This window comes from Mya arenaria, chromosome 12 (assembly GCF_026914265.1).
Source record: "Mya arenaria isolate MELC-2E11 chromosome 12, ASM2691426v1".
Classification (NCBI taxonomy): Eukaryota; Metazoa; Mollusca; class Bivalvia; order Myida; family Myidae; genus Mya; species Mya arenaria.
The window spans coordinates 63,515,543-63,542,165 of record NC_069133.1 but is presented as its reverse complement, the minus strand read 5'-3'; the positions used below and the strand labels follow the sequence as shown (position 1 = coordinate 63,542,165).

The window sequence follows — 26,623 nt, the reverse complement described above, 5'->3', positions numbered from 1 at the left end:
GAATATTGTATTTATTAAATTTCACTCTATATTAATGCATTTTGTTACCAAAATTTAAGTTAACTATATGTTTATTTGCACAAACAATGCCATATATATATATATATATATATATATATATATATATGTGTGTAAATATAATGTCGCTTTCTACAGCACAGTTGACTTTCCGGTATCATAAAAAATACCTCTAGCTTCCGGCATTTTCGCAACTCAAACATATTGATAACGCGGTCATCATCTATGATCATACTCTTGTGGCTGTGAATTTGGGCCAAGGATGACAACCGGTTGCTTTTCATTGTCGTTCGCAGAAAGTTTTTTTATTCATTTCATTCCACTTAATGACCTTTCACAAAGAAGCTGATGTAGGTGGCATAGTAAGTAGAACCTCGAATATTGTAAATATGCTAGGTTACAGGTCCCTGTTGGTCTGCCAAGTGGTATCTTGTAGTCGAGATAAACTTGCGGCTGCCATACACCATCTCACATTCCATTCTGTTTTAAATGGGTCAAATGTTTCGTGGCGATCAGGGGCCTTAGCAGCATTAATTGATGGAAGCATGTCATCCTTTCCAGTTTTGAAGGCAATACATGTTGTGCACTGTATCTGTCTTTGAAGACAATGAACAAGGTTATTCTGAAGTAGTCAGATGGTGTTTGCACCTCAGAATTTTCTCCGTTTTGTTGTCAACCTACTCTTCTTGGCATTGATGGTTGAATGTCTAAACCTGAGCTTATATCCGTTGCTTTCATGTACATTCCATTGTACACATCAGGTTTCAAGTGCGTGGACCACTACGGGGAACGCATTTTGGAACGTTTCGAATGCGCCCGCATGTCTGGAGCATCGTGTCTCACATAACGAGCGAAGCTTAGTGCGCCGATTCATTTCCTCTTTCGTTGCGACTTCTCTAGAAAGCTTGTCCTAGAACGCTGCTAGACGATTTGCTGAAACTTGAACAAGAATCCAATGTCCTGAACTGTGTCCACCCGGATGGAAACTGGTACCGGAGGCATGATTGCCAAATTCCTTCTAGCATTGTTGTTTGGTATCTTCATCTATTGAAGTCCAAGTGAGACTATCGAAAAGAGGATACATAGGAGTATGTTTGGCAATATTGGCGCTAGACCGTTTACAATTTCAAATAATAAAGCGCCTGTAAAATTTAACCAAGCCGATTGGAAATGTTTAATGCACGGCGTAAACGCGCAGACTACTGATATGCAACTTCTGATTAATTATATACGAAACATTAACGTCGCGTGAAAATGTACTTTAGATCGAAGGAAAATGATATATTTGAAATACAGGTTTCCTATATATTAAAGCGCATTTGTCAGAATTTCATATTTAGCTCCTCACCCTCCTATGCCTTCAGTTTTTATTGCAGATTTGGCATTTTTATTATTTGCGTTTTTTTTTCTGAGAAATGTGTAGGCCACGGCCTACAAGGCCTATAGGAAGCTACGCCCCTGATATTGAGTGTTCATCGTAGCGAAACAAAGCAGATCTATGGTCGTCTTAATCCGATGACTCTATTCTTTATGAAATTCTTATAGACTCGCCTATAAGACCCCCTACTTTAAGGTTCAAAATCAGGACCAAATTTCCCCGTCTTATAGTTGAGAAAATACGGTATGTGTGTATGTATTTTGTTTATTTTGCACGCTGAAGAGAGGATGGTGGGATACAAGGAAGTCAAGCGATACCTTAACACTTTTTTTCGAAGCACCGATACACGGGGTACAACTTTCCTGGGTTAAACCAGTACTGAGTACACCAGTTTTCCAAGCACTACCCTTTAAATGCCGAGCACCAGGCAAGGGAGCTACTTGTACCAACTTTTAACGTCTTTTGGTATGACGCGGCCAGGGATCAAACCCAAGACCTCCCACTCCGTAGGTGGTATCTTGACCACTAGGCCACCGAGACGGTCATATATAGTAGTAGGATATGGCATGAGGTGGCATGTATGAAAGTTGGACTTAGTTGAGGATATGGCATGTATGTAAGTTGGACTTAGTTGAGGATATGGCATGTATGAAAGTTGGACTTAATTGATGATATGGCATGTATGAAGGTTGGACTCTGGTTTCACATTGGTTGTTGATAGAATATCTGATTTCAATTGTCTTTGTAAAACTATTTCATTGGCTAAAGGCCATCTGCATTTCTTTAAATAGAAAACAGCGGAAAGTCTCTGATTGGCTGAAATTTTCGCTATTTGTGCTCAGAATCTGGGCAACAATAAACACAAGTGTTGGCGTGAGACCACAGTTATTTTTACTTTATGTTTCATATAGACACTAACCTGACTTTTGACTTTATTCACATCCCAATTGAAAAACAAGGACATGGCATCTCTAGAACAATTCAAGACACAAAATATAATCACAAGAAAACACCATGTTGACCATTGACCTGACTGTCAAAATTGAGTTCAAATACATAACCCTTCCGCCAAGGAGTCAATCGGCTACAAACAACTAATTTTCAGACTTCCACAAGCTATGATTTTTCCAATATTTACACTGAAAACTATCAATTTCTGCAATAGAGTGGCAAATTCAGTCAAGTTCTCTGCAAAAAAAACATTTTTTGCTTCTTTTTCATTCAAATTTAATAAAATATTGATACTTGAACACAAGCACTCTTTTTTCTGTATTAACATCCGGATCTTGGTCAACGGGGGGCAGATAACTGTGGTCTTGAGCCTGTTGTAAGCATAGCTATGGTGTAAGAGAATAGTTTATAGGAGTTTTCCCTCTCATATCCGTGTAGAGATAAGTGTGTTTACTGTTAAAATACGCAAACTATTACACATTCTTATTTCAGAATGAACATGAACTTATTTTGTAAATAAAACATTATTCCAGGTATGTTTCACAAACAGTTTCTATTGAGATCTGCTTCTTTAGTGTATGATTTTCGACTCCACATGGACTCAGTTGAATTTTGTGGTCTATAACAAAAGTCTTGAGGTATTAGCCTCAAGCCTTAAAACTCATTCTTCTGTGTCCACATGACTTTGATTCTGATGTCATATAAATAAAAAATATAGTCTCTTGAGTTACATTTTAATATTATATAATTATGCAGCTTCGTTGAATTGAGAAAATGAAGTATTTGATTTCCACTTTGAGTATCAGTTTTACAATTAATGTCTCACATTTGTAAGTTTAACCAAAGAATGATTATTAGTTTAACTTGATACATTTACAAAAACAAAGTTCTTAAATTTTCCAAAAGATCCATGTTCATTTATCATGATGTTTCTTCCATTTATTATTATCTTTCTTACAAACATTAAAGACAACATTCAAGTTAGACAGTATACTAACTCTGACATGTCAGCAACATGGATTACATTTGGTTGAATTTAAAAGTTATAAAGAATTGATTGCTTTGGTGCATTTGAACATGAAAACAGGCATCATCAGTAATATGTTTGGTAATGACAGTTAAAATACTCTCAACAACTCATGGGACAGTTCTAATCTATAATTATTCTCTTTGAAAATATCTTGGCTTATACAACATTGATTATAAAACATTAAATAATTCATTATATTGAATGGCATCTCCTTTAAGTCCATCTCAGAGGTCTTGTTGTGCCAGGGAGCGTCTTTAAATAAAGACGATGATCTTTTAGCGTAAGGAAAAGTCTTTGCACAAATGATTGTCTTTTTGTGCGAGGGAACGTCTTTTTGTGCATGGAAGGATCTCTTTTTTGCAAAGGAATGTATTTTTGTGCGGGAGGGTCTTTTTGTGCGAGGGAGTGTCTTTTTGTGCGAGGGAGGGTCTTTTTACGCGAGGGAGCGTTTTTTTGTGCAAGGTAGCGTCTTTTCACGCGAGGGAGCATCTTTTTGTGCTAGGGAGCGTTGTTTTTTTTGATAGGGAGCGTCTATTTAAGCAAGAGTCATGCAGTCTTTTTGTGAGAGGGTGCTTTCAAGGAGCTTTTTTCCGCTTTCCTTAAGACAGCACTTTTTGTTGCAATAGTTTTTGGAGATCTTTCATGGCATTGCTTTTGGGTCATAGTCAATGCTACTAAAAAATGAAAAATGGTTGAAACTGAATATCTTTAGCTTCGGCTGACATACCGTATTTTCTCGACTATAAGGCGATTCGCTTATAAGACGGCCCCCTAACTTTGCCCATGAAATCTGGTGCTTTTTGTTTCGACTCGCTTATAAGACGGGGTCAATTTTTAACAAATCTAAAATGCTAAAATTCTTCCTAATGTGTAAAAATGTTCAAGCTCAACGGACAATTATCGACTTTCGCGGTAACTGTTTTTGTTTTACTCAAAGAAAATGGCGGTCAGCTGTGAGCTCTCTATTTGGATGTAGGTTAAAAATGAGTACATGGTTATGCGTTTAAGTTTGCAGGTCGTTACTTATCAGAATTTTAATAATTAATCAATAACAACATAAGTTTGTTTTAGTTTATTTTTTTATTGAAGACACCAATGAAGTTCTTCGGCAAAATAAATGGCTTCAATAACAACTGCGAAAAGCCGAGGCATGAATAGGTGTTTGTTTAGCAATAATGCTTTAGGCAATAATTGTCCCTTGATTGGCGACGAAAATAAAGGATTCATATTCGCATTGTCATTTGTTTGCTTAATCAAATTGACAGTTAGGTACCTACATCATATTAAGATTCCAATTTATTGATTTGATATATCTGTCAAACTAATTATACTGACACGCGCCATGAGAAAAAATGCAGATATAACGGTACACTGTGTGACGTCAGAGCACGCGCGGTGAAGAGATTTCGTGTTGTTGTTTACTTAATTGCCCCATACTGGTATCGGCAGACGATATACTGGATAGACGAATACCCTATGTAAAATTTTACTGATTTTGACTTGAATCTTTTTTTAATATTTTATCGACTCGCTTATAAGACGGGTCCCCTACTTTTGGGGTAAAAATCAGGACCCAATTTCCCCGTCTTATAGTCGAGAAAATACGGTATTGTGACCAAAATTGGCATGTAGGAAGAGTAGGTTTAAGAAAGAAATTCAGAGAACATTCATATATGCAATAGTATACAAAAGTATAAATACAAGGATTGGGCTGGAAGAAGAGCCCTTTCAAATTATAGACATGACCTTACAAAGAAATGTGCATTTCTATGGACAGTTCATTTGAAAAGCATGTTATAGTAGTAATATTGATTATGAATTTGTTTCAATATTTTATGTTACAAAGCTTGCTTTAACATACACAAAAACAAAGAACACTTTCCCCAAATTAATGCTTTGATAAATGAGCTAATTTTGTTGAAGAACGTGAAACTTCTCTTATGTTGCCTGTTTTTTAATGAAATTGGAAACTGTATGTCAGTATGTGCAGATGTTACGTATCGGTTAACGTATTAATAATCATATTTTTAAAAGTTGATGTAGCAGCTGAATTCATAAACTTATACCAGTAATGTCTAGTACTTTTCATCGCCAGTTATCACTCAATTAGAGTACTTAATTTTTTAATTGACCCAGGTCTTAGCCAATCATATTTCTTAGAATCCTTCACTTTAATTGATACACTGCCTTGCAGAGAATTATTCAGATGCTTTGAAAAATATCTTTGGAACACACTGACTCACAGACCTTAGATTTATTTAAGAACTTGACACACTGTCTCCAAGCCAATCAAAGACCTCAGACTTCTGTGAATCTTTCACATGACCTTCCAGCCAATCACAGACCATAGATTTCTGTAAGTGTTTCACACACAGCATCAGCCAATCACAGACCTCAGATTTCTGTTAGTGTTTCATAAACAGCATCAGCCAATCACAGACCTCAGATTTCTGTTTTGGTTTAACACTGCATCAACCAGTAACTTACATCAGATTTCTGTTAATGTTCTGTACACAGTATCAGCCTCTCACAGATCACACATTTCAGTTAGTGTTTGGTACACAGCATCAGCCTATCACATACCTCAAATTTCTGAAAGTGTTTGACACACAGCATCAGCCTATCAAAGACCTCAAATTTCTATCTGTGTTTGACATATGGCATTGGCAGAAGACCATACTTGTCATCTTCGATAGCCTGTTGTTTTCTGGTTAAGTTTGAAATTTTATGAAACACACTAAAATCAATTGCTGTTAAACTTAAGTTTTTTTCTACCATTGGAATTTGAATATCAACATGTATATCTATCATAACAAATTGAAATTTCATGGCTTTCTATGTGGTTTTAAATCTATCTTTGCAGTTTTACTTAGTACAGTTTTTATGCCCCCGAAGGTGGGCATATTAAAATCGCACCGTCCGTCCGTCTGTCCGTCCGTCCGCCCTTCCGTCCGTCCGTGTGTCCGGCTCAATAACTCGTGTCCGGGCTGTAACTTTCCCTTGTATTGATAGATTTTAAAATAACTTGCCACATGTGTTCTGCATACCAAGATGACGTGTCACGTGCAAGAACCGTGTCCCTACCTCTAAGGTCAAGGTCACACTTAGGTGTTTATTCACAATGGAATGCTGCATATAAGGACATAGAGTATAGGTTGTCGTGTCCGGGCTGTAACTTTCCCTTGTATGGACAGATTTTGAAATAACCTGCCACATGTGTTCGGCATACCAAGACGACGTGGCGTACAAGAACCGTGTCCCTACCTCTTAGGTCAAGGTCACACTTAGGTGTTTATTCACAATGGAATGCTGCATATAAGGACATAGAGTATAGGTTGTTGTGTCCGGGCTGTAACTTTCCCTTGTATGGACAGATTTTAAAATAACTTGCCACATGTGTTTGACATACCAAGACGACGTGTCGCGTGCAAGAACCGTGTCCCTACCTCTAAGGTCAATGTCACACATAGGTGTTTATTCACAAAGGAATGCTGCATATAAGGACATGGAGTATAGGTTGTCGTGTCCGGGGTGTAACTTTCCCTTGTATGGACAGATTTTAAAATAACTTGCCACACGAGTTTGGCATACCAAGTTCAGATGCAATGAGGCAATTTAAAATAACTTGCCATATGTATTTGTTTGATCTTTAACTTTTTATGTACTGGCCTTGTTCATAGGTCAATGTCACGTTCGGGGGCATTCGTCACATACTGTGACAGCTCTTGTTCTTGTTAACATTCTATTCCTAAAGTAAACTAGGCATGATGCCATAGTTGTTATGCTGTTTTTGTCTGTTTTTTGTTTAACTATATTTTGTTCCATAAAACTGAGGGGAAAGGAGCTATTCTTATTATTACCAATAATTCTAAATAACAATTTGGCTTTGTTCCATTGTAACATACAGTTTGTTTCTTGTATTTTATTTGTTTGCATAGATGATGCACTAATTGGTACACTATGTACGACTTCTTTGTAGCTGTTAAATATTTAACTATGAAACTTGGTATACATGTAAAGGCATTATATTGTTGTACGGCAAGTCCCATCACTCTCGTTAAACAGCAAGTCCCATCACTCACGTTATACAGCAAGTCCCATCACTCTCATTATACAGCAAGTCCCGTCACTCTTGTTATACAGCAAGTCCCATTACTCTTGTTATACAGCAAGTCCCATCACTCTCATTATTCAGCAACCCGTCACTCTTGTTATACAGCAAGTCCCATTACTCTTGTTATACAGCAAGTCCCATCACTCTCGTTATACAGCAAGTCCCATCACTCTTGTACAGCAAGTCCCATCACTCTCTTTATACAGCAAGTTCCATCACTCTCATTATACAGCAAGTCTCGTCACTCTCGTTATACAGCAAGTCCCGTCACTCTTGTTATACAGCAAGTCCCATCACTCTTGTTATACAGCAAGTCCCATCACTCTCGTTATACAGCAAGTCCCATCACTCTTGTACAGCAAGTCCCATCACTCTCTTTATACAGCAAGTTCCATCACTCTCATTATACAGCAAGTCTCGTCACTCTCGTTATACAGCAAGTCCCATTACTCTTGTTATACAGCAAGTCCCATCACTCTCTTTATACAGCAAGTTCCATCACTCTCATTATACAGCAAGTCTCGTCACTCTCGTTATACAGCAAGTCCCATTACTCTTGTTATACAGCAAGTCCCATCACTCTCATTGTACAGCAAGTCCTGTCACTCTCATTGTAGCAGTTCTTAGTTATAACCATTGGGGTCATATCAGAAAAATGCTGTTGTTGATTTTCTTGCTCAGGGTTCAAGGTCGTGTTCTATATATGGAAGTGAAATATACATTTTTTAGAAATAGACCCAGAATTATATTATGTGTTGAGGACTTAATATGCACGTTTAGTAAGCTGTAACTTGATTCTAAAGTTTTCAAACAAGTAGAGTATCATATGGGATAAATACATAAAAAGTACAGGATGTATACAGATAGAAACTATTTTGGTTATTCATAATAGGTTTCTTAATTGTGTGTAGATATTAGTGATGTAACTCTCTTCAGTTAGTTTGACTGTAAACAGTTATCAAATTTACCCTGTTTGCTCCATATTGATTTGACTTTTAATGATATTACAAGGAAGGATCTTTACAAAATTTGATCAATCTTCTAGCAGTTTAGTGAAAGATCAATATTCAAAATGTTAGTGTCAGAAATGAATAGTTTGTGGTTTCATGCCATGCTTGTTTCAGCTGCGCAGTTGTGCAAAAATTCTACATTTCTTAGCTCAAAAACTGTTCACACTATTCACATGAGAATTTGTTCACAAGTTATCAATAACAATAGTCATAAATTATGGTGTAACGAGGCGGTTTTAATAACTGTTTTAGTTTGTAATACCCTTCAATCATTAGAGGGGGCGCAACTTTGTTTGTTTGCAGCCTCCTCCATATGATAAGAGATAAATATTTGTTGAAGTGGGACACACTTTTGGGTGCTCTTTATAGTCTAACATAAGTGTTGTTACCATTTTCAAGAAATTATTTTATTCTAGTATAACTAAATATCAATGATATATTCTTGATGCAATATTGAAATGTCACATTTTTCCCTACATGTTAAAAGAATACTGATATTACCAATTTGTCTTTTCGAAATTAATATCAGAAAGAAAATTGGAAGATATTTTTGTGTCAAAAAAAGTATGCTTTTTGTTTTTTGTTTTTAAGGAACAAATCTTATTACAGTCATTCATATCTCTGTCAAGAGTATCTATTTCTTATAGCATTCTTGGGAATAAATAGGAATGAAAAGAAAAATGGGAATTACAAATTTAAGACAAACAACCCCATCTTCCAATGGGGAAGGCCCTGACTCCTTTCCTCATAATGTGCAAATTATATAAGTATTGGGATCTTAGAAAAAAATTGAGACTGCAAACTCACGTATGATTTCAATTTCTATTTACAGGCAAAAAAGCGTGAGCAGAAAAGACGCCCAAAACCAAAAGATGGCACAGTTCTTCTCTGCCAAATTTGCGGCGACCGAGCCCTCGGCTACAATTTTGATGCCATTACCTGTGAATCTTGCAAGGCATTTTTCAGACGCAATGCTATTAAAACAAAGGTTTGTTAAACTGCTAGTATTTTGTGTTTTCTTAGTACCACTATCCATATTCTTGTACCTTTTATCTTCAGGAACCAATTCTTGCATGGTAAACAATACAACAAGATCTTTATTTGGCAGAGCTTTGGGGTCATTGTCCAGGTGTTGTCAGGATGAAAAAACAAGATGTTTATTTGGCAGAGCTTTGGGGTCATTGTCCAGGTGTTGTCAGGATGTAAAAACAAGATGTTTATTTGTCAGAGCTTTGGGGTCATTGTCCAGGTGTTGTCAGGATGTAAAAACAAGATGTTTATTTGTCAGAGCTTTGGGGTCATTGTCCAGGTGTTGTCAGGATGTAAAAACAAGATGTTTATTTGGCAGAGCTTTGGGGTCATTGTCCAGGTGTTGTCAGGATGTAAAAACAAGATGTTTATTTGGCAGAGCTTTGGGGTCATTGTCCAGGTGTTGTCAGGATGTAAAAACAAGATGTTTATTTGGCAGAGCTTTGGGGTCATTGTCCAGGTGTTGTCAGGATGTAAAAACAAGATGTTTATTTGGCAGAGCTTTGGGGTCATTGTCCAGGTGTTGTCAGGATGTAAAAACAAAATGTTAATTTGGCAGAGCTTTGGGGTCATTGTCCAGGTGTTGTCCAGGTGTTGTCCAGTTGTTGTCAGGTGTTGTCAGGTGTTGTCCAGGTGTTGTCAGGTGTTGTCAGGATGTAAAAACGTTAACCTTACCCAAAACTGAAATAAAAACAACTTAAGATATTCAAACTAACTTGGTAAATCTGTTGCCTGAGGCCATGAATAACAAGGCCCATAACTGTAATAATTATCGAGTTTTTTCAGATGTTGGGTTGAAAACTAAACCATGAGCGTTGGCTTTGGCTCCACAGCAATCTTGTTTTTGTTCTCTGAAAATCTGCTTGGTTTGAGATTGTTTACAAACATTTACCACATTTTATCATCGGTCTGCATGTGTCTGGGCATGATATTTCCCTAGATAGTCAGACGTCTGAACAGTTTACATATTAAACATACTGTATTTGCCTTCAAGATACTTTGTGTTACATCACAGAAAAGTAATTGTATTCCAGCGATTTTGAATGATTTGCTGATTTAAATATATCTTGTAGGTTCCCTGAAGTATTGTATAAATGCTTATAACAATTCACTTTAAAGAATGAATGTTTCTTCATACCCCTTAGATATGTTATAATTCAAAAACCATTCAAGATATTCTTATGAAATTTTGTACTCCGGTCACCTGGGAAATAAGCATGCAAATTTTTTATAGAAGGGCCTATAACTCTTTCTCTAATTACCAGCCTCTAGGAGTTTCTTTGTTATGTAAGTAATCCAAATAGAAGCACCATTCAGGTCAGAAACATGCACAAAAAAGTCAACAGTTTTTATCCAATTGTTATGTAACTTTGTCAGAACACTTGTCTTCATGTTGTCTTGAACATATGTGAATATGGGTTACCTCAGATCGAAAACTAGGTCACTAGTTCAAATCTTAGGAAAGATTTTCCCCATGTCATAATTTCAAGTTTTTATCAAATCTTTTAAAAACTTGTTCCAAAAATGTGTCTGCATTTTATCTTAGGCTATTGTGTCATCTTGGGTATAAAGCTATTAGGTAAAATCTTTGGAAACATTTTTCCCTGTTCTAGATTTAAATTTTAATTAACTTTTTTAAAATATTTGTGTGCATGAAATCTTTAAAATAAAGTGTGTCATCTGGGTTCAAAAACTAGATCTCTGGGACTTTTATTTTAGGAAAAGCTGATGTATTTATGATCAGATTATATGTATGAACATATCTCTTCTTAGTAAAAGTATTGGTCTTTTTGGTTAAAAAACCAGTATCGAGCTCAAATCTTACGTTGGCAAAATTGCGTTGTCAAATAAGAAATCCGGCTTTTATGCTACGTTGCTGCATTGTCGTCTTGTAAAATTGATCTATAAGACCCACTAAGACTATGTATTTTTATTTCAATATAGATCCCAGATGGGGAAGGTTTTTAAACAATACAATAAAATCAAAATCAATTACACACCCAAGTTGGATTTTGCTTAAAATTATAGTTAAAGTTGGGATATTTACTCATAATATTTTTATGATCTTAGTTAATTACAAATTGTGACCCTTTATTGACTTTTAAATTTTAACAAACTTCATGGGAAAGTAGGATAGTTCACCATGTAAATATGTCAAATACTGAAGGCTATCTGTACAGACAGGCCTGTCCAATGAGGCCATCTGGGGGCATTTGTCACGTGTCTGTGACATCTGTTCACCTTTACAAAAAGGACAGTCTCTTACAATAATTTTCTTCAAAGGACAATACTATGATATGGATTTAGTGCACCAGTTAATTGTAACCCCGGCCCCCCAAGGTCCGGGGAATAGCGAGGACTTTGACTTTCACTCCAGCAATGCCCGGGTAAAATCCCCACACCAATGGATCCTAGGTAAGGTCCATTTCCCGCTATTTTTTGGTGCGAAGACATAACCACTGCATTCACCTGGCACTATAGGGCCACCTGGAAGGTAAAACATGGCACATTCCCCGGACTTGGGGGTTGGGGTGGGGGCCATGGTTACAATTGACTGGTGCATAATTTAGGATAGTTAAATTTGCACTAAGATTTACCTGCATAACATAATGTTGCTATACATTGTAGTTGAATCAATAAATTGCAAATGTGCATAAAAGGCAACTGAAATATTAAAACTGAAACATTTTAAACAAGAACTGCGCAAGACTGGCAATTCTGACATTACTTAAGTTCTGATATGTTTATGGATACTCTATGCATATCTTGTTACGCTTATCATCTGACATCCTTGATCCACTTTCCTGGCTCCTTACACAAACATGAGTATCAAAACTCAAGGTCATTGCTTGTCCCAATTTGTTATATAAACACATCCTATACATTCATTATGAAATTTACATGTTAAGAGAAGGTGCTGCAAACTGTTGCATCCAAATAGAAAAAAATGATATGGATATGTTGAGAGTTTCTGAACTGAGGGCACTGTATCATCAGGGACCCAACTCTTTAATGTCAGAGGCCCAACTCTGGGTCATTTATTTACCGTCCAACTCTGTTATGTCAGAGGCCCAACTCTGTATGATGAGGGTCCCAACTGTGTAATGTCAGAGGCCCAACTCTGTATCATTAGGGGCCCAACTCTGTATCATTAGGGGCCCAACTCTGTGTAAGACTATGAGGCCCAACTCTGTATCATCAGGAACCCAACTCTGTATCATCAGGGGGTCAATCTCTGTATCATTAGGGGCCAACTCTGTATCATCAGGAACCCAACTCTGTATCATCAGGGGGTCAATCTCTGTATCATCAGGGGCCAACTCTGTATCATCAGGGGGTCAATCTCTGTATCATCAGGGGCCAACTCTGTATCTAAGGGACCCAACTCTGTATCATCAGGGACCCAACTCTGTATCATCAGGGGGTCGATCTCTGTGTTTCATCAGGGGCCAACTCTGTATCATCAGGGACCCAACACTGTATCATCAGGGGGTCAATCTCTGTACCATCAGGGGCCAACTCTGTATCATCAGGGGCCCAACTCTGTATCGTCAGATGGCCAACTTTGTACAATCAGGTGGCCAACTCTGTATCATCAGGGGCCATAATCAGTAATCGGTTACTTGAGTGGAACCGATTATCGCTAGTCAAAGTGGAACCGATTCCCAACACTCATCGTCAGAGGCCTAACTCTTTACAGTCTAACCTGTATTTAGTGTCAAAGTGGCTGCCTCAGACAGGTGGCCACATAATCCAGGTGAGATTTTTAGGCCATTTAAGGTTTTTATATGTCTTAACCACCACTCAGCATCACCATCAACATCATCTCCATCATCATAAAAGAAGTTTAAATACAAATGTAGATAAAATAACTCCATTCCAAAATTATAAATAAACAGATAAACGTTTATATATTCACGTATGCAATTAATAGCAAAAACGGAAAAATTCACCCAAAGTCAGTCAATAATTACATACACAACTGCATCAGCAAGTTTTTAAAGTTATCCTTCATTTTCATTTGCTTTACTCCAGACTCTATTATTTCAGCGTCAATCACTTGTGGTTTGTCTTACTGTCACCCATTATCAAAATTTAATAAAAAAATCAGACACATTTCATTGTAAATAATTGTTACAAAAAAAAAGAATTTTGTGACTTTGAAAATTAAAATGAATGTGTTTCATACCTTCAAGTGAGAATGCAAACAGTGAATTCACAATAACCGATGGTTTTGTCGGTATTTGATCATCAACTTTGTAATAAATAATGTTTATTCAAGTATCCATTCATTAATTGTGTTAATTATGATTAAATCATTCACTTACATGATAAAAACATGATTTCCCCAGGAGTGTTCAACACAAAGGGCAATCATGTGATGTGATATGCAATTTGATTGGATGAACGTTCGTCTGTCTGTCCGCCTTTCGGTCCTGAGAATTACTTCAAAACTGCTAATGGGATTGTTATAAAACTTTTGCCATAAGAGGAAGTGCAGTGCACAAGAACCATAATCCTATCACGCATATTTATGAAGTTATTTCCACATAACCATGCATGTCCCAGCCATAATTTCAAAACTGCTGATGGGATCTTAATAAAACTTTGTAAAATGATAGATGGTAATAAGAGGCAGTGCAGTGCACACACACCATTATCTTATCATGTATATTTATTAAGGTTTCTCCCCTTAACCATTGTTTCATTATTGGTGCTTGCATACCCTGGTCTGGGTTCTTTTTTCAAAACCACTGATGGGATCAAAATATAACTATAAATATGTAAATAGATGGCCAGGAGAGATAGTGTTGTATACAAGAACCATAATCCTGCCCTGGATATATTTTAGTTAACTCCCCTTAACCTGATATTTCTCAGAAATGGGTACTTAATTAATGTCTGGTCCAAATCTTGGAAAATACTGAATGGATTGAAATGAAATTTGAAATGAAGATTGATGGCAATAAGATGAAGTGCATAACAAACCATAATCATGCCCTGCATTTTTTTAGTTATCTCCCTTGAAACTTCCTTATCTGAGTTTTTGAAAATCAGAGTGTGTTAGGGCAATTACATATCTTGGATATTTGTGAATTTCATTTGGTGCTTTTTTGCTTCATTTTTTTAAATTTACTGTAAAATTTATTTCTTTAACCTGCCCATATCTTTACAGGTTATGTTTTTTTCCATGTGTGTATAATAATGCTACAACAATTTATCTTCTACCAGCTCATTGTATTATTATAATTTCTGCCTTTACGTAGAAAAAGGGTGTATGGGGGCATCCATCGCTTCCGAGTGATATTTTTGTTTACAAAGGTCCATATAAGACAGGATTAATTGTCATCATAACCCTTTATTCTTCAGTGGGGATGTTCAAAAGGTGTTTAAGATATTCACATGATGTAAGAGTACTCTACCAGTGTGGTACATGTGCAGTAAGGCCCATAACTCTTAATAATTGTCCACAAATGCCTTGATTGACTGAAAATGTTTGCACTGTTCTTGTGATCCTGATAGTGAGGGACATGATTTTACTACAGAAAATTAAGTGTCAGTCTTCCTTATGATAATTGCTCCATTACCCCAAAGCTTAAAGGAATCACTAATCAATGTATGTCAATTACCTATAATACTTAAAGAGATTTTGTTTTAACACAGGTCTCTGCAACTAAAAGAAACACTATAGTATTTACATCATACTTTTTATTACATTGGTGCTAAGACACATTGCTGAATATGCCAATACATTAAACAAGGGACCAGCAGGTAGCCATCATTATGGACAATGGCCATAATTTTGTGATAATTAGATCTCAAATTAGAATAAGCAAAAAAGTATTTTGTATAAAGGTGAGAGAGTGTTTACATCCTCTAACAATAGAAGGCAGTATCAGTAAACAATGTCGGGGAAAAAGTTTTTGTCTACTACTTGTAACCTCTAACAACCAGTACATGTAAAGTTAAATGTGATATGAGACTTCCTTAATTCTTCAAACCCAAGAGCTTCACTGCAAAAAGGGGTAATGCACTCTGTGATCATCTCCCCTGTCCAACCAAGGGGCCTCATACCATCCCCAAGGCCCAGTCCTTTGTCCAACCAAGGGGCCTCATACCATCCCCAAGCCCCTGCCCCTTGTCCAACCAATGGGCCTTATACCATCCCAAAGCCTCTGCCCAGTGTCCAACCAAGGGGCCTTATACCATCCTGACGCCCCTGCCCCTTGTCCAACCAAGGGGCCTTATACCATCCCGAAGCCCCTGCCCCTTGTCCAACCAAAAGCCTTATACCATCCGGAAGCCCCTGACCCATGTCCAACCAAGAGACTAAGGGGCCTTATACCATTCCCAAGCCCCTTCCCCTTGTCCAACCAAGGGGCTAAGGGGCCTTATGCCATCCCCAAGCCCCTGCCCCTTGTCCAACCAAGGGGCCTTAAACCACCTCAAGACTTAGACTATTGCTTTCATATGTTTCCACTCCTGAACATGAATCACTTTTCTCTGTACATCATCATGAAAGAACTGAGTAAAAGCAGTTATTAAGTTCTTGCATGAAGATGATGACATTGTGTTGTCATATTTACCTCTGTATCATGAAATTGTTTTACCAACTTGAAAATCTGTATAAAAACACATGCATCTGTTGTTTCACATAAAAGCTTTGTTGTGCTGATTGGAAAAAAAGTGTGTTTTCTCTCTGTTAAAAAAAATAATCACTCCAAAATGTCATTAGAGCCTCTTCTAGTCCTCCTCCATTCCAGTTTTTTTTCTGATCAGTGTTTCTGAAATGTAAATGACAAATGCATCAAAACAACACTTTCTAATTCTGTACTTCATTACTATATGTTGTTGTTGTTTTACTGATTTGCAGCTTTAGATTAGAATCAAATGACAGTGCAAAGCTGTCATCTACATTAGCTTTTTTAATTGGATCTGCCATAGTTCTTCCATTCTTATTTTCAGCTAGGGATATAGAGGGGAATAGTTTGTTTCGGTGTAAGATCATTAGTCAATAGCTATGTTTCAGAGTTGCAAAGATACTTTTATTCTTGTAGTTGCTTACTTGATATAACCATTGAGTGTTTTCAACCATGCATTGTCCACTGGATATAACCAGTGAGTGTTATCCATCATGCATTGTCCACTGGATATAACCAGTGAGTGTTATCCATCATGCATTGCCCACTGGATATAACCGGTGAGTGTTATCCATCATGCATTGCCCACTGGATATAACCAATAAGTGGATTTAAAACTCTCTTTTTTCTTGATTTAACAAAGTAGTGTGTTGTCAATATTTATTTTGTGATTTAAATGTTTTTTCTATATTTGAGACCGAAATATTTCGTCCCATTGGTGCAAAAAGGTACCAAGCAACATTTTCATACTTTCGAGTAAATTGAGTTTAAAAGTTTGGCGGTTCCTAAAAAATCAGAAAACGATTTTGCGACTTTGAATCTTTTATCACTTATCTGAAATGGTTTATTTAAATTGTTCCTTGAATTGCATAACAATACAATGTATAATTAAGGTTAATTAGTTAATTGTGTTTCATGGTACCTTCTTGCATAAAGTGATAAGGTAAAACAAATAATGTGAAAAGGAGCCATATGGCAACTAGTACCTTGTTGCATAAACCTCAGTTGGAATAATCAGATAAAATTGCATGCTATAAGGTGCCTTATGTCATATGGTACCTTATTGCTTGATGTTTTAGGCATAAATGTCAAACACAAAACATAAGAAATGTTCATTGATCTTTAATATTGCAACATTTGGTACAATATGTCAAATATAAGTGATTATATGTATAGCATTATATTATATTATAGTAAACGTTATAATAATTCATTTATGGTGCAAAAATTTGAACTAAATTACAATTAAAGAACAAGGCTATGTATCATAATTATTAATCCCAGTTCAGTGTAAACGTTTATCATAATTATTACACATGTAAACAGTTTTGCATTGCACACTGATTATATGTATATACAAGATAGTGTTCACTGTTTTCCGCACAGAAATTATACATGAAGCTTATACCGTTATATCTTCATCGTTTGATGACTGGCACAACATCTATGTTTGTTATGTTGACATTAAGTGAGAGGTGAAGAAACGATCTCCTTTGTGCAAAATTTCCGTCTACTTTGTTATGGTCGGTATAGCTATCTCTAGAAATGAGTCCATTTCAAGTGAATAGTTCATAAATACACTTTTAGGTGAGGATTTTCTTACCTAACTCAATTTAACATGTAGCCACTTTCTGTGCATACCAGAGGTTGACACTTTTAAGTTTGGACAGTATTTTCACAATTTCTTGTAGTCTACCACATGGTTGAATTTGTTTGGAACCACAACATACAGGTTTGTCTTTCGTGTAATCCATTGCGACGAACACACACAGACGTTTTTTGCTGCTTCTATATAGTTGAGTGAACAGAATCACATTCCATTTGAGATTGTCCTGACACAAGCAACTGGTGACTTAGGGGTTTGAGTTGTGGTACTTGAAAGTGTGAACAGAAAGGATAATATTACATACTGATTTCTGTTTTGTCGGAGATGTACACAATCTCTTCCACATAACCTTTTTAACAAACTTATATAGTGTTTTTATGAGACATGTAGCTACCTCGGAGGAGCCCCGTTTGCACCCGGTCTTGTTCCAAAGGTGACAAAATACTTCTTTATTTCGCAACAAATAAATGGTCAAATGGTCACATAGTTTTATAGAGTAGCTTAGCTCACTGACTTACGAAAAGAGAGTTGTAAAGCCTAAGCATTGCCTGTGAGTCCAACGTATCAACGTAAACACTACTGAAAGCTTTTGCTCTCTCTTTGACCTTTTCCTTCTCTTCTATTTCTTTTACTTTATTAAACTGAAAGTCTTCGTATTCTTTGGTTAAGTTTCATTAGTACTACCATTTGCTTGCTAACCTTCTTCCACACTCGAAACATTGGTCCTGTTTTGGCTTGTAGAAACAATGATTGTAAGATTGTTCTTAACTTTTTGATTTCTCTGGTGAACTGTGGTACCCTATGGGCTTGTTTGAACAGAATGTTCACTGTTTTTCAACATAATGTTACACAGGTTTTTACTTCTTTCTGATACATCATTAGTTATAAATTCATTTTATCTTTCTTTTGGTGCTCTGAAAAGGCAGTTTCCATCTCCATGGACGTTAGCTCGCTTAAGTTCATTGCTGACAAGAAAGTTAACCAGTCGTGATATATGTGACTGTCGCAAATTGTTTGCACTGTTTTTAACGTCATACTCATACGCTTTGCTCTTTCCAATTGTTAATTTTATTGTCTGTTTGCATCACCTATTTTGTAAGAGTGTTATACTGTTCATTAGTTTTTGATGGACATCTCTCTGTGTTCTTTCCCGCATCTCTTTTATTCGAGTCTTCATTTGCTAGATCTTGATATGTTTCGGAATTTTCTTCCATGAAATTCCTCGCTAAAACCTCTGTTTTCCGTTTATTGTTTCCTTATACAGTCTCATTTTTTGTATCATTGGAAGTAAAATGATCCTTGCTTGGTTTGTAAGTTTCATCAAGATCAATGTCATTGTAACCTTCTTCACTTGGATCTATTCATTTTAATTTGACAGGTTACCTCAGTCCTTCACACCTTTGTATATCTGTTAATGAAAAATCATCTTCAGAATTGGAACTCTGTATAGCAGGCCGGTCATGAATAGTTCTGTTTGATGCTATAGTATCTCCACATATTGAATTCTGTTTTTTACCACTTAAGTCAGGTATTGGCATCGCAAAGTAGATATCTTCATCTTACCATGTAATCTTACTGAAACATAATTTTGTTACAACTACCTTACTAAATTTATAAAAAAAAAATTTAGATGTATATTACGCTAAATACACATTCCATGATACATATCGCAATGCGAATTAGAACGGATAAATCCAAAATACCATTACTTTACAGACAAGTAATATATTCAGTTATATTCAACGCACCCCAAATAAAGTTATAATCATTATTGCTTAATTTTGTTTTGTAGATGACAGAAAACAATACTTACATTTGTTATGGTATCCATATCTCCCTTCTTATTCTTCTGTCCTTATGAACAAATTACACTTCTCGAATGTGAAGTCAACAACAGCTGGTGTTTCTTATCCCACAAAAAGTGACAATAACCTACCGGACACTTGTTATCTGATATCACAGTTATCAGTGTTAATTAGTAGAAAATTGTGTATTGCTATCAGTACATAAAGGTACCATATAAACATCTATTATATTGTAAAATGTTAATATTTTAGTCATAATCATTTATGCAAAAAAGAACCATATGCCACTAGGTCACTTATTGCACAGTTTGTAAACTCATTTAGTTAAAATCATTTTATGCAAGAAGGTACCACAAGTCATATGGCTCCCTTTTACATCCCAATATGTATCTAATGCTTTAGAATCATCTCATGCATAAGGTACCACATGCTATAAGGCTCCTTTTTGCATAAAAATATATATCTAATGTGTAAAAATATTTCAATGCAGAAAGGTACCATGTGTCTTATAGCACCTTCTTGCATACACCAGATGGCATATGGTACCTTTTTCCACCAATCAAAAGCACCAATTTCACATGGTACCAAACTCCACGAACACATATCTCAGTCAATATTCAATATTCAGGGGAGATTTTTTTAGACAAGGTAGAAAAAAGTTATTTCTAACTAAAAATAGTGGTAAGTCAATTTTGGTCAAAATGTTGTTTGGTACCTTTTTGCACCAATGGGACGATTTATTCTCTGCCAGAGAACCAGGTTTGTTTGAAACTGATGGAATGTAATTTGATGGCAATTTTAGCTTTAACTATGCATAAAAGTTAATAAAATGGCAATAAATAAAGATATAAATCTACTGCAATTTTTGTGGAACTTTAGTTATGATATTAATGCTTTGCCAGATCAAAAAATGTTCATTTGAGATTACTTAAACTAGTATGAAGTGTTCCATATGGTTTAATAATGTAATGTACTTTTACCAAGAGTTAATCACATGCATAATTCATATAAAAAATTTACTCTTGTCTGAAAAATATGTGTCAGGGAAAATAGGCCATCGGCAATTAAACCATATAAATTTTTTACAACTTGTCTGAAAAATATTCTTCAGAAAAAATGGGCCACAGGCAATTAAACATATAACTCAAAGGCTTCCTCTCAAAATTTTAAATTTATTAAATCACATTTTACGATTAACTTGAAAATTAAGTATTTGTTTAAGGTATCTCAAGTATAAATAAGCTTGTCTGTTAATCAACCATAATGGCCCAGTGATTTTTTTTCATGAAATTTACCGCCGAATAACGGCTGTTTCCCCACGCCGAAAATTGTCCAATTTTCCCAAAAAATAGTCATATTTTCCCAAAAATTGGTAATCAATTCCCCTTAGAAATGAATAAAAAATACAATTATGTATTGTCAGGGGTTTTTTCGGCAATATTTATAGCCAGTATTCGGTTATGTTTCCAATGGCAAAAAGTACCCTTTTTTCCCCATTTCTGAAAATTTCCAATCTGGAGTTCTAAAACTTCAAAAGAAAATAAGAATAAAAGACGATGAGATTATAAACAAAACAGTTATTTCCCCTACATGCAAGCGTCTATTCACAGAAACATACAATGATGTAATATCCGCATCATGGTGAAAGGTGGATTTTCATTGGTTTAACTCCATTTTTTCATCCAATAAGAAAGCATGTAACAAGAGTTAAAATCATTGTGTTAAAAACATGTGTCACTGTCAACAAAAGGATTACTAATTTAAAAGTGACAGTAAATTACTCGGTGCAGGAGGGGATTGAAATAACTAATAGACAATGCTGTTCTTTGTCATGCCTAAACTACATGTTCACATACATGACATTGACCTTCATTGCCAATATCGGAAAATGACAGAACTGAGAAATGAAACTGAAAGTAGACAACTGTATTTATTTATTATAATGATGGTGTATTTACTTTTTGATTAATGCGGAAGGAAACATGTTGATGAAATCCTACAAAATTCATTCATTTGTTTTATGATCAATTGCAAACAAGTCTGACTAGGCCAAAAAAAAAAATAGGTCTGTTTCCGGTCGCCCGACCGACCCTCTTATTTCCGCGCCGACCCTATACTTTTTATTGGTGTAAAAGTTAACTGCGCGCATATTTAGTACTTTTCGGTACTTTCTTTCCGTTAATTTTCTTGTCTTTGGTCTCATTTCGAATTCGGTAATTTGATAAGCAGTCTATTAAAATGGCGGCACCCATGTCGAGTTCGTCAGTGTTGGGACTGAAATTGAAACGTTGCTCCCACAATAAAACCGATAAAAATATTTTAGTAAGCCTGCCAAACAATAAAAATATTGAAGATGTTTGGCATATCTACCATGATACGAACGTTGGTAAATCGAGCGTGACGATAAAATGCTCTACGGAAATGTCTGGTGCAACAATCTTTGATGTTGAAGGTATAGTGTTTGTATTTTGGCAAACCATGTATTTTTCGTTCAAATTTCAAAATAATGGCCATGTTTTTAAGATATCACCTGCAATGAATTACTGTGTCTTATCAACTAAACTTGTATTTGTCTTTTTGTCACTGTCATATTCTGCTATTAATGTTAATTCTGCAAAGCTTGTGAAAATAAGTTTGTTCTGGTACTTCGTTGGAATGAGCTTCGGTAGGAAATTATTCGGCCTGAAAACACTTGTAGAAGGACTTTTATTTAATATAAAATTTAAAATAATTCCCAAATTGTATTAAATTTCCTTGGTACAATTTTTAAAGGAGTTCCACTTTAAAGGAATTAAAAATAAACAAGTTTTTAATGTTGCTTTGAGTATGAAATTTTGATATCAGTGTTACCAAACCTCAGGTTTAAACTCCAAATAAGTCAGATATCCAGTACCTAATTATCACTTTCAAATAGTTAGTGTCTTAAATTTAGTACTAAACATATTTTTGAGATTTAAATAAGAAATTAAGTTTCATACTCTTAATTCAGTTGAGAATGGAAACGCTTTGTGAACACGGGTCAGGTGTACTTCGGAGATCATTGAAGTGACAAAAACAGCTTCTGACAATGTTTGGAATTTTAATATTCAATATCAAATATAAGAATAGCATTATAGCACAAATGTGAAATTGGTAAATATGAAAAATTGACAAATCTGAGGCACTCTTTTTCAACATCTGTCATACAGACAAACATGTTCAACAATACATGCATTTATTTTCTAGAAAATGTATATCTATACATTATAATTAATACACATTATACAGTTCTTAATAAATGAATGGACTTGTATTTACATTTTATGCTTTAGTACCTTTTAAAATTGTCTCATACGCAGTTAATATGGTTGTTTTTGAATAAAAGTCAGCCGCCTTCTATTCTAGATCACTCCCCCCCCCCCCCCCCCCCCCCCCCCCCCCCCAAAAAAAAAAAAAAAAAAATGCCTACCTACCTACCCTCTTTTTTTTGGGAAGGAGACCGGAAACGAACCTATTTTTTTTTTTGGCCCTATTTGGAAATTGCAAAAAATATAAAAAATATTGATATATTCATTCCATTCCCTCTATGAGTGTGAAAGTCATAATTTTTAATAGACAGCAGATTTTGTATCCAATTTAAGAGGAAGATAAGCCCATTAAATTGTCTCTGAAATTTTTAAGAACTTGTTAATCAATCAATTGACTATTTCAAAGAGTTAAAACAAGGGATTAAACAATGTAAGGTGTTTACGGAGTCAATGCATATTATGATGAAAATACCAATGTTATTCATTATAGTAATATATAAATTATATCCTTTGTAATTATTTATGAAAAAATTCCCAACATTGATAGGGATCATTTGGCACAAAAATCATGTTTTACATGTTTTGATGATAGTAACAGTCATTAAAGAGAGTTGAAACAGTTTTAATAGGTGTCTTTGTTACTGTTTATTTTAAATGACCATTTTAATGTTCATTGTATTTTCCCAATTTTGGGAATTAACACGCTTATTTTCCCAATTGTAAAGCCACAGGTGGTTTTGAAAATTTAAATAAAAATCACTGTGGCCACATTGACAATTTTAGACCTTGACACTTTGTGATCCAATATAATTTTGGTATCATTTGAAAAAACTTACAGTTGAAGACAATTTGTAATCTTGTTATCTATTTCATCCGAAATCAGACTGAGCTAGTCTATTTTTTGCAATCTTTCAAGGCCAGAAAAGCTTGTTTTTAATATTTTTCATTATATTTTTTTTTTTTTAACTATCGGTATACACATCAGACCCCTTAAAATGATACCAAAGTTGACTTGTCACCGGGCATCTCATGAGTGTACACATTATACCTTAATGTCAGTGTTACATTGTTTGTTTGTTTTCTGATGATCACAGAAAGTCATACTATTTTTATTCCTGCACGGTTTAACCAATTTCCAACAACCTCTTGTCAATGCCGTATTTTTGGCAAATGAAAAATGTTGGTTGAAGCGATTTTGGACAAGATGGGGTTTAATATCGGAATTGTTTCTTTTGTGGCCAAGTGTTGCAAAAAGATGTTTGTGTTTCAGGTATTTACATGCAGTTTTGAGGGGAATTGTAAACTGGACCCCCATACGCGGAAGTTCTGTTCTGGCTGCCGACTGAAGAAATGTGTTGATGTTGGCATGAAGAAGGAATGGATACTCAGTAAGTAGTTGAAAACAAACTTTGGTCCTTATCAAATATTGATTTACCTGCAGTTTGAAGGATTAAATCAGGTACACTGTAAATAGGGTGAGGAAAAAGAAGACACAGTTCAGGTAGTGCAGATATGCAAATGATTGAGGAGTTGAAAACATCTGAACAGGTGGAACTAAACTAAAAGTTTTGTGAAATATATATCACAAGATGTCACAGAAAGCCCATTTTGAAAATTAACAGTATGAACTATTTCTGCTTCTTGTGGTTCATAACTGATCCTGCCTTTGCCCTGGTGGTTTAGGCCGATCCTGCCCTTGCCCTAGTGGTTTAGGCCGATCCTGCCTTTAGCCTGGTGGTTCAGGCCTGATGCTGCCTTTGCTCTGGTGGTTCAGGCCTGATCCTGCCTTTTACCCTGGTGGTTCAGGCCTGATCCTGCCTTTACCCTGGTGGTTCAGGCCCGATCCTGCCTTTACCCTGGTGGTTCTGGTCTGATCCAGCCTTCACCCTGGTGGTTCAGGGCCGATCTTGTCTTTCCCCTGGTGGTTCAGGCCTGATGCTGCCTTTGCTCTGGTGGTTCAGGCCTGATGCTGCCTTTGCTCTGGTGGTTCAGGCCCGATCCTGCCTTTACCCTGGGAGGCCTGATGCTGCCTTTGCTCTGGTGGTTCAGGCCTGATGCTGCCTTTGCTCTGGTGGTTCAGGCCTGATGCTGCCTTTGCTCTGGTGGTTCAGGCCTGATGCTGCCTTTGCCCTGGTGGTTCAGGCCTGATCCTGCCTTTGCCCTGGTGGTTCAGGCCCGATCCTGCCTTAAATCTGCTGTTTTATACTATTTCTGCATATTTTGGAATTAATTTATGTATCTTCACTTTCTCTGGTTATGCTCATTCATAATGGTAACCACAAAATGCCCCTGACAGAGCTTAAAGTTTCCATTAATTGCGGCCGAATTATATTCGCATTATATATATTCCCAAATATATAAATAAATAAAGATTAATGCAAATGTAACATGATATACTAATTTATATAATTATCCCATCTCGTTTCCCAAATATGAAGATAAAGTGACATCTTTAGTGGTTTAAATACAAACTAGCCATGAAGCAAAGTGATTAGTTAATATTGAGCAACAGTTTACAAAATGTACATTGTATTTTAACCCAGTCCAAAATTTCTTAATACCAATTAGATCATTAGGACATGTGTATCTACAAGAGCATTTAATAAATTATCTATTTCTTTCTCCAGGCGATGACCAGTTGGCCAAACGACGAAAGAAGAGTGAGCACTCACCCTCGTCATCTGATGATCGGCAGTTTCTCTCCCCAACAGATCCCCATATGACCTTGCCACCTCATTTGGGCGGGGCCCCACCCCCCATGGGGTACCCCCCACCACACAAGATTGACCTCTATTCCCCAACAGGTAGCAGCAGCGATGGGGAAATCAATTCTACGAGCTACATGTCTGACTCAACAGAAAACAGCAGCCTAAGCAGTCCCCAAGCTGCTCCCTACCTCAGTTTTTCGCCGTCGATGGTAAAAAAGGAACACAACGAAGAGAGCTACACATTTCGTCCAGTACCTCCAGAAATCGTGCTCGAAATCCAGAAACTTGAGATGGAGTACCGGTCTGTCTTTGATGCGGGTTATTCAGTTGATCAGGCTAAGAAAATGGTTGAAAAGCCGCACAATGCGAATGACTTATTTAATATGACGGACATATTCATACGCCGGCTTATAAAGTTTGCTAAACATATACCCGAGTTCAAGGAGTTAAAACAAGAGGATCAGATCTTCTTATTAAAGGTAAGTGTTGATCTGGAGATTGAGTTTTTCCCTTTACTCCCAATTACTTTGATTTCAAAAATAAACTTTGAAATAAAAACTTATCCATACCGTTTCATTTGTAAAACGGTGATATTTTTTTTAACACCATGAAAAATATAGAGAAATAAAAAAAAAAACTATTAATAAAGCATGTATGGTTGTATGGATAATGAAAAAATGAACATGACGCTATTGTAAATTTAGTCCATAGCAAAAGACGCACATGGAAACTTTCATTATAGGATAACAAAACTTAAAGGTACTTTAACTTAATTTTATTCTAATGAATTCAATTAAGAAATTAGGGGAGGCATTAATTAAACATGTAACATGACTAAGCGTGTCAGACAAGTTTGGTTTATAAATCAATGACAGTCTGAATTTGAGTCATTTTATACTTCAGTATTGTTTTGCACATTTTTCTTAATTTGACTTGAACAATTTAGATTTGATTGATCATAAATGATGATTTTATTTCAACGGCTTTATACGTGTTGGGATTATGTTGACATTGTAAGAAAAAAACTTAAGCTTGTGTATAAGTCA

General features: G+C 36.0%; 1 protein-coding gene across 4 annotated transcripts in view; it reads left to right on the top strand.

Moving 5' to 3' along the window:
• LOC128212107 (nuclear hormone receptor HR96-like) overlaps positions 1-26,623 on the top strand; it is a 96,426-nt gene that overhangs the window by 47,800 nt on the left and 22,003 nt on the right. For all 4 annotated transcript variants that reach the window (XM_052917375.1, XM_052917376.1, XM_052917374.1 and 1 more), the window contains 3 exons: positions 9,334-9,489; positions 24,140-24,257; positions 25,497-26,056. In XM_052917375.1, coding sequence (XP_052773335.1) covers positions 9,334-9,489; positions 24,140-24,257; positions 25,497-26,056 — 834 coding nt within the window. The remainder of the gene's footprint in view (positions 1-9,333; positions 9,490-24,139; positions 24,258-25,496; positions 26,057-26,623) is intronic.